Raw genomic sequence first — 9,731 nt, 5'->3', positions numbered from 1 at the left:
TTTTAGGCTCCTAAAAGGTTTGATTCCCTTTCCTCTGTCTCTCTCTCACACATAGAACCTCACCTTCTCACTTCACCGAAGTCCCTCACCACCGTTACTCACGTCCGTCGCACATCACCGCCGCCGCAAATCACCACGGCCACCGCCGCAATACGAACTGGTTCTTTCTCTTTCTTCACTCTCTCTTTTGCTCTCTCTCTCTCTCGCTCTCACTCGCTCGCTCTCACTCGCTCGCTCTCTGTCTCTCTCGCTTTCGGTCTCTGTCTCTCTCTCGCTCGCTCGCTCTCCCTCTCTTTGTCTCTGTCTCTCTCTCCCTTCCTCTATTTTCCCATTTTTCACTCTTGCTTTAGGGTTTTACATGATTTACCAAGTCTAATTTCGTGTTGATTTCTGAAATGGGTTTGGTTTAAGTGGTTTGATTTCTAGGGTTTTATGGGTTTGATGTGGTAAATAGGTTTGATTTAAGTGGTTTGATACCTTTCCCCTCTTTTCCTTTCTCTCTCATTAGGCTCAAAGCCCTAATCTGACTCATTGTGCATGTATTTCCATGTGCTCAAGGCCCTAATTATTCTTCAATCACTGTCCTCTATTCAATGGTGAATTGTTTCTTCCTCTGTCAAGGAGTTTTGGGCTTCTTTGTTCCCTTGAAGTTTCTGTGTGATCATATGGACAGCTCCATAACATAGTATCTTATTCTGGATCAGTAAAATGATGAAATTACAGAAGGCTGGTTTTCATAGTCGATGCTCCATATGTCTTGGGAGTGTGGAGTAGTTGACCACCTTTCAATTCTAAGGTTCCATTCATTCTTTGATGCTTTTAGTATTCTTGGATAATATTAGCTTCTTTACAAGATGTGTAGGTGTTTAAGAGTTTGTGGACTTAGAAAAAGTTTTTGTGGAATGTCTTTATTATGGTCCATTGGTCATTATTTCCTAATTTAAAGGCATAGAGGGCAAAAAGTGCAAGGCTATGACTTGTTATTAGACTTGTAGTTTTTAGTTTTTTCATATTATGGGAATTTTTGTCTTCCTTTGTTTATTCACAAGTCATTTATTATGGTTAGCCCACGTTATTCCCTTTGATGTAGTAGTGCATGCGTAATTTGATATATTTTCATAGAATTTTTTCATTTAAGACCTTAATGATATAGACTAAATGATTTATCAAAAAAAAAAAAAAAAATGATATAGACTAAATGCTGCGCCCCAAAGTGCAGGTGTTACTGGAATTCTCTGCAGCAGATTTTGCTGTGAAGTCATATTAACAGACCATAATGAGGAAGTCCTCAAGGCAAGGTCACCAAATTAAATTTCATTTTTTTTAAAAAAAAAATTGGATGAGTTCTGTATCTAATCTTCTCATATTGTTACTTTTTTTTTTTTTTATAAATTAATTACATAATTTGTCCATTCTTAGATCCTGAATAAAAATATAGATCTCCACTCGTCTGCTGACAATTCTAATGGTTCTGCTGGTAAGTAACCATGCTGAAAACTATACATTTATGTTTGGATAAGTTGATATCCTGTTTTTGACCTTTTTCGTGCAGGTCTAATGGTGGAGAAGTGAAATGGGGAAATTCTGATCAGCTCGACCAAATTTTGAAAAGGCATCCAGGTGGATTTGATCTGGTTCTTGGTGCTGATATTTATATCCTAATTTTCATAGTTCATCCTTCAGGTTTCAAGTAATATAAGCCTATGAACATACAATACATACATCTAAATACACATGAAAGCACACATGTCTAATATGCCTACGGTATTTAATCATGTAGATTCAACTATTAGTGTTATTAATAATTATTTATATTCAAGGTTATTGAAACATTTTTAATTGTGTTTGAAATTGAAAACAACAAAACAACCTTAAGAATAAAGCTTTTCTTATAGTACTACTGTTAGTGCCACTGTTGCTGTTGCTGCTAGGGCTTACTACTATTACTACTATTTGTAATCAATGATGCCAGTTGTTATTTATGTGGTTTATGGAAACGACTTCAGTTACAAGACTAGATTGTGTTTATATCTTTTGAGAAAATTAAATTGGATCATTTTGTGACCATGCCATTTGCATTCCTAGCATGTGTTTGATCTTAAGTAAGTGCAATATTTGGTATTATTGAAACTTCAAACATTTGTTTTGAAGTGCTGGTACTGGGTCCAAATGTTAGATGCTAGTAGCTCATATATGTTGGAACTTTTGCTTTCTTATTTTGAAAATATTAAAACCTGAGAAGAAAAGTGAGAAAAGAAAGCCTTTACAACTTGTAAGCTTTCAACAGTCTAGCATCCCATTGCTTTTTGATACTGTGCAACAGTTCCTCCACATTCGGGAGGAAGGAAATTGCAAATTCCTACTGGCTTTTTTTTCCCGAGCCAAAGTGTAAGTGACTCATTCATATGTATATGCTTCTTTCGATATCATTGTTATCATGGTTTATGGAACTGCTTCATTTTAAATTGTAATAATAAGAATTTCAGGGAATTTTCAATAAAAAAAGAAGAGTAACACAGCATGTTTCATTGTAAAAAATGAACTCCAATTAGTATTGTTCCTGCCTCAGCACAATTTTGCAGATTCTCATTTGTACAATCACATTTAATGGGTGTTGATAAAAGTGATTTTTTGGGGAAATATCTATTCTAAGATTTTATTAAATATTTAGTGGCATGTCAGACCAATGTGAATTATGGTGCATGTCCTGATTGAAATGTGATAATCAGGCTGCCCGTTTTAATACTTAACCAGCTTTTATTCCCTGAAAATTTATGGGTAAAGATTTGGTGGTTCTTTTTCATATTTTTGTTTGCCAAAATTGAGATTTTGAGGACCAAAGTGACATGGGTCTTAATTTAAAAAAATCTTGTAATTGTTGTGAAATTGTAACTTTTAAACTGCCTCCCCTGCTTGTCTCTAGATACTTGCAGCACCGGAAGTGATATAAATGTATTTGATGATTTGATGAGAAACATATTAACTATAATGAGAGCATGCTTTTCTTCTACTTGCATGATCTATTTTGTCATATAATTACCCGATTCTCTTTGTGCAGTATGGATGCGATGGTTATCAGTGAAGCTAATGAAGACATGTCACTTGGTTCATGGTTTATTGGTCTTGAAGTAGAGCACATTGGTGACCGCAATATGTGCTGCGGGACTCCACCAGGTACCCTTTTTCTTTATTTTTCTTCTTTTTTTTTCCTTTTTTTTCTTCCATGGTTGTAGTTTTCTTTTGTTGATTTACAATGCCAGGGTGTGTAGCTGCATTACCTATTGGGCATAACGATGATATGCACCACATTCAATGGCGTGAAATATCTTTTTTCCTATTTTTGTTTACATTTAGACAGTTAACCTTGATCTAATTGAATGAAATCATTTGCAGAGAAAAACTCGCATTTGACCATTCCTGGTTTCTCAAGTGAAGAGAGGAAAAACCAACAGAACCATGTAAGAATTTTATCTTTGTTAACAAGTTTTTGTTGCAGTATGGTAGTAGGAGTAGATCACTTTGGCTCTAGCATTGGATTGCTAACCCCCTAACTTAACCAATTCTGAAATCCTTGCATACAAAGTAAGATAAAAGCTTCCTCTCCAAAATGTTATTTTTGGGATGTGGAAGAATTTAGGAAATGGAAGAATTTAGGTACAAAGGATGACAAGAGTCACAAAGTGTAGTCTAATTTTTTAATCGTGTAATGTATTAATTCACTTTCAATTCTTTTTTGCATGGTCTTATGTTAAAATGCTATGTGGAACTAATGGGTGTAATTTTTGTTTTGTAGATGGCTTTTGGCATTGACATGTGGATCTTTCATTTTTTGTACGGAGGATAATTTACACTTTTGAACAGTTGGGAAGTTTTTTTTCGTCCTCTGCCTTTTGTGCGGAATTTGGATGAATCGTACATATAATTTTTGGCGGGATACATAATACTTTTGACATGGAACTTGTATTTATTACCATGATATATAGATTATCTTTTGTCGTAGTACATACTACCATGGTAATTTGTACCATGCCAAATGGTCATTACAATATATAGTATTAAAAATATTTTTTTGTGTACGGAGGACATTGTTTTGGTATGCTTATTTGTTGTGTATGACATTATTTCTAATTGGAATATATATAGTTGGTTTGTATATAAGTTTATATTAAAAGGTATTCTTTTTTGTTTGATGGTTGTAAGTGAAATATGTGTTATGAAATGGGCGAAAATATACTCATATTGTTTTGTTTGTATATCTATTACAGATTGCGGTGGATACATACAGGTTATGGAAAAATTAATTAAAATTAAAAAATAAAATAAAATGATATTTTTGGTGACAAAACAATTGGTAGTCAAAAATGGAGTTAAATAATTTTAGTGACTAAATAATTAGTAGCGAAAAAAAGAAAAACACTTTTAGCGACTAAATATTTGGTTGCCAAAACATAACAATTATATTATCAGCGACAAAACCTTTGGCAGCTAAAAAAAATTAGATTTTGGCCGACTAGCCGGTGTAGTAGCCAAACAAGAAATCGAATTTTTGGCAACTAAACATTTAGTAGCTAAAAAAATGTAGATGCACAAGAAAAACTATTGGCAATTAAAACTTTGGTCGCTCTAAATACTTGAATTTTTTGCGACAAAAAATTTTAGTAGCTGAAAATGTAGTTTAAATTAAATTAGTAGCCTTTGGACGACTAACAGATTAGTCGCCAATTTGCCTCATTAGCGACAAAAGCTTATTTTGTCGCCAATAGCTTTTACTTTTGCCTACTAAAACATTGGTTGCCATTTATAGGACTTTTGGCGACTAAAATATATTTAGTCGCCAATACCTTCCTCGACAATCTTCCCTCAACAAATCCAACGACGAAAACATTTAGTTGGAAAAATATTTCGACAACTAAAAACCTTATTTTTGATGACCAAAAATTTAATTACCAGAAGTGTAATATCTTGCAGTGACTGCAACACCAAAGACTACAAGTAACTCATACATTAACCTAGTAGCACCCTCAAACAAATAATTTGATAATACAAATATTAATATCGTTGGTGCAAATCTTCCACCACCTCCACCTATAAATAATAATAATAGAAAGCATTAAGAGAATGAAAGAAAACAGATAATTATGATTTTTTTTACTCTTTAGAAATTGGCATCAAAGCCAGTTGACTAAATGTAAAGACATGTGAAGACATGTGAAACTAATTGGGTTGCGTTTAGATCTGAGATTTAGAAAGAAACTGAAAAGGAAAAGGATTTCAAAAATTAAAAAAAAAAAATCACATTTTGTTTCATTTACAAATTACTTTTCAATTTCTCATTTCTTCTTAAATCCCTAATACTATGTTTGGTTGGGGGATTTGAAGAGAAATTTGAAAAGAGAAATGAAAAAGGTAGTGAAATGTGAATAAAACATACCTACATTTCCATTTCATTTAATTTGACACACCTTTTTCCTTTCTTTTTTCAAATCTCTTCTAAAATCTCCCAACCAAATACAATATAAACAAATCTACGATCAAAACAACCTTATAGCGAAGACATTTGACTTTCTTGATGAAGTCCCATCCACTTGCTCGAAATAATTTATTCAAACCAACAAAAATCAGGCTTTGACACTCGAATTAATTTTGAATAAACCTAAGGCTGGTACTGTTAGCAAGTGGGAATATATTATATGGCCTTCTCTTCTATTTCATTTTCTTATGATTAATTAGTTTGTTTGTTTTTGGGTACTTACGTGTAAATCTTAATAAGTGAGTTTATTGTCTAATAGGTCTTATAAAAAAAATTTGTCATAAAAAAAGTCACTAATTGTAAGTTTTAGCAACAATTTATAAAAATCATGACAAAAAAAAGTCGCTAATTGTCAATTTTTAATGACATATATAAAAATTGTCAGAAAAAAATTATTTTTAATGACAATTTTATGAAGGCTTATTTTCAATAGAATTTCCTGCGAATTAAATCCAACTATTAGGACCTATTGACAGTTAACCCTTTGTTTTTTCCTCAAGAAATTGGCACTCGGACCTAACATCACTTCAAAACAGCTGGGCCGGGCTCAGGGGATGTATGGGGCGTCTTCGTTGGAGGAAGCAAGTAATTTTATAACCATGAACTTGGTTTTCACTGATGAAAAATATAACGGCAGCACTCTGGCTCTTCTAGGCCGCGACCCAGTATTTGATCAGGATCGTAAGATGTCGATTGTCGGTGGTACCGGTTTTTTCCGACTCGCACGAGGAATCGCTACCGCGAGTACTTATTCCTTCAATACAACCTCGAATAATGCTGTGCTTGAGTTCCATGTTATAGTTATTCATTACTAAAGCTTAGCTATCTTTGAATAACTGGTTACAATGCACACAAAGTTCTATTATGTGAGTGGACCTCACATTCCATATAAAAGAGATACTCATTCGAAATCTTGTATTGTGACAAAATTTTAATAATCATGTACCAATAATATTGTGATAAAATCTTTTTGTTTGTTTGTTTATTTTTTGAGTTTTTGTTTGTGTGCTACTTATATATAATATTTCTGAAAAGAATTGATGATAAGTCCACTTTTATGGATGTATGACATTAGGTTGAATGATTAATTTGTTTTGATTATACGAACATGGTTAATGAAATACATTAGGGAGAATAACAAATTAATTTTAAAGGAATTCGCAGCAAAAGTTACCAACTACAAAAAAAAATTACTGTCAATGAAAAATTGGTTGGGGCCGGAAAAGTCACTACAACTGGATCAATGACAAACATATGGGTACCTGGACAAATAAACATATACATAGAAGTAATATTATTTTTTAAATTGTTGTCTTTTGGTATGAAATTGTTTGTCCTCAAAATATATTTATTGATGACATTCTTAAAATTTTATCACTGAAGTTTTTTTTTTTTTTTTTTTACTTTTCAAAAATTTTTAAGTGACAACTATTAATAGGAATTGATCTCTTAATATTTTTTGTAAAAAAAATTTCATTCTTAAAAATAAAATAAAAAAAATTAGATAAATTATGTAAATGGTCCCTGTAGCTTACACGATGTCAATTTGGTTCCTATTGTTTTAATTTGCCTGATTTTGCCCCTTAATTTAACAGATTGTGTCATATTTGTTCAATAAATAACGGTCATTAAGTTTGGTGGACGGAAAATCATCATGTGCTCAAACGATGTGTCAATTTAGTCCTTATAATTTACACAATGTGTCAATTTGGTCTTTATTATTTTAATTTGCTCGATTTTAACAGGGACCAAATTGACACATTGTGTAAACTATATATTTGCCCCCTGAGGTTTATATTTGCATAATAAATTGCTCCCTCATTTGTTATACAAATATAACCTCAGGGGGCAATTTGTAATTTCCCAAACCTCAAAAGGGAATTCGTATTTTAGTCAAACCTCGAGGGAGATATTGGTAATTTGCCCATTAAAATAATAGAGACCAAATTGACATATCGTCTAAATTATGAGGACTATCTATATAATTTATCCAAAAAAAAACTTTAAATTCCTAAAACACGTATATTTTAGTAGATCCTATGAAATATATAAATCACTCTTTGGTTGTCGAATATAATTAATTTTGCATAGATCCAAGGCAAGTAATGACACTAAATTTTTTAATATGAAGCACAAAGCATGTAGGAAGATATTATACTTTTTCAAATACTTTATGATTGAATTTCCTTTGATGTAATAGCTACTCTTTGTTTTTGAATTTCCTTTGAAAAAAAAAAAAAGCTCTATGATTAACTAGTTGGTAATGGTTGGGAATGGTTATGTATGAGGTGTGCTGCTTCCCTGTACAAGTAAGAATGGCGACAGGCCGGGGCGGGGCTGGGGATTACACTCCTCATCCCCGATCCCCGATCCTCGATCTTCGATTGTGAAAATCTCCCCGACCCCGATCCCCGATGGGGAACCCACCGTCGTCCCCACGCCCGCCCCCTAACGGGGATCGGATTTCCCCGACCTCGAAAATTTCCCGCCCCCCAAATTTGTTTCAACACTACCATCATCATCAACAACAACAACAACAACAGAATCATCATCATCAACATCATTAACAGAATCATCAATATCAACAAAATCATCAATAGATCATAAACCAAAAAAAAAAGAGAACAGATACACACAGACATACATGTATAGATACATACACAAACAAATCTGAGATCTGTGTCAGAGAGAGAGAGAGAGAGAGAGAGAGAGAGAGAGGACGATCGACATCATCAACAAACGGTGAAGAAAAAAAATGGACAGATACACACACATATAGATCTATGTATCTATGTCACAGACAGAGAGAGAGAGTGGACGATCGGTGATCAACAACTGCGACACCGTCCGACGCCGATGCTCTTGAGGAGGCGCTTCCTCACGTACGCCGCCTCCAACGCCAACTGCTTTCCCCTGTACACAATCGGAGACTGCGACACCGTTCATTTAATATCGCTGCTGCTCGATCAACTGAAAGAGAGAGAGAGAGAGAGAGAAGACAGAAACCGGGAGAGAATATAGAGAGGGGGAAGAGAGAAACCGAGAGAGAAGATGGAGAGAAGCGGTGGTCATTGTGTAATGTTTTAGGGTTTAGTTTTATATATATATATATATATATAGAGAGAGAGAGAGAGAGGTAAAATGGTAATTTTATTTCGGGGACAAACCGAAGCGGGGGCGGGGGCGGGGCTTGGGCACTGATCCCCGTCCCTGGCCTAAAAGTGATCGGGGATTGATTTTTTAATACCATCCCCGTCCCGTCAGAGGTATTTTTTGGGAAAAAATAGCTTAAATTAGGGTCGGGGGGTCGGGTCCCCGTCAGGTCGGGTTCAAATTGCCATCCTTATGTACAAGCAACAATAATAGCAAGGGGTAGTTTTTCCAAAAAAAACTCAATGTCATTATGGCACCAAAAACAAATAAAATATATAAATAAAGTTATTAAAATATTGTCATTAGCTTATTTAAAAGTTTAAGTGGGTGTTTGGGAAGTGAGTTTTTTTTTTTTTATAGTTTTTTTTGTTGTACGATATTATTGGAGAAATTTTTTTTTATGTTTGGGAAGATGATTGGATTTTTTTTGTAGTTGAATGTGATGTTTGTGAGAGAAAAAGTGAAATGATTATGGAATTTAATGTGATATTTTGTTTGGATTTATTTTTTTTTTTTGATTTTGTAACCAATTTGTCTTTTAGTGAAAAAAAACGAAAAAAAATTGTTCCCAAACAGCGCCTAAGTGATTATATATTATTTTATAAGTTAAATTTCTCTCATTGAGTTTTCAACAAGAGAACTTGAGGAGCCTGTAGAACCCATTACAAGTCCCGTTCCGATAATCTAAACTATATATTTTGTAAATCCCTTAATGTATAATATCCATGAAAAAATTTAAATCAATTCGATAATAATAACTTTTTCATTCTATGGCATTTGTCTAAAAAAATATGGATAGTCCATTTCAAAAATATATTTGTCATCTATTTTTTTGAAGACAAATGCAATAAAATAAAAAAGTTACGATTATTGAATCAAACTATTTTTTTCATGGATATTATACATTGAGGGCCTTACAAAATGAACTGTTCGGACCATTAAAATGCAAATCATGGTGGGCCCTATAGGCTGCTCAAGTTGTCTCATGTTGAGGTCTTAACATGAGAAAAATCCAACCATTATTTTATTATTTATATTATATCCTTAC

The 9,731-nt window shown here is 33.5% G+C and overlaps 1 protein-coding gene across 18 annotated transcripts; it reads left to right on the top strand.

Annotated features, from left to right (window-relative positions):
* Positions 1 to 4,171, top strand: LOC114320687 (uncharacterized). Of its 18 annotated transcripts, none has more exons than XM_082913863.1 (8): positions 25 to 160; positions 705 to 796; positions 1,220 to 1,293; positions 1,420 to 1,477; positions 1,553 to 1,620; positions 3,059 to 3,174; positions 3,394 to 3,458; positions 3,794 to 4,171. In XM_082913863.1, the coding sequence occupies exons 6-8, from the start codon at positions 3,060 to 3,062 to the stop codon at positions 3,842 to 3,844; spliced, it is 231 nt and encodes a 76-aa protein (XP_082769989.1). In that variant the 5' UTR covers positions 25 to 160; positions 705 to 796; positions 1,220 to 1,293; positions 1,420 to 1,477; positions 1,553 to 1,620; position 3,059; the 3' UTR covers positions 3,845 to 4,171. The 18 variants fall into 18 exon arrangements, 17 of the variants coding, with proteins under 17 accessions (XP_082769982.1, XP_082769977.1, XP_082769983.1 ...); XM_082913861.1 differs by having other exon boundaries at positions 26 to 160; positions 559 to 796; positions 1,220 to 1,298; XM_082913856.1 differs by having other exon boundaries at positions 1 to 796; positions 1,220 to 1,298.
* Positions 4,172 to 9,731: the final 5,560 nt, after the last annotated feature.

Source organism: Camellia sinensis, chromosome 2 (assembly GCF_055761805.1).
Source record: "Camellia sinensis isolate YWXY chromosome 2, ASM5576180v1, whole genome shotgun sequence".
Taxonomy (NCBI): Eukaryota; Viridiplantae; Streptophyta; class Magnoliopsida; order Ericales; family Theaceae; genus Camellia; species Camellia sinensis.
Note: the sequence above shows the minus strand (reverse complement) of the source record. Positions and strands in the feature narration are given on the sequence as shown.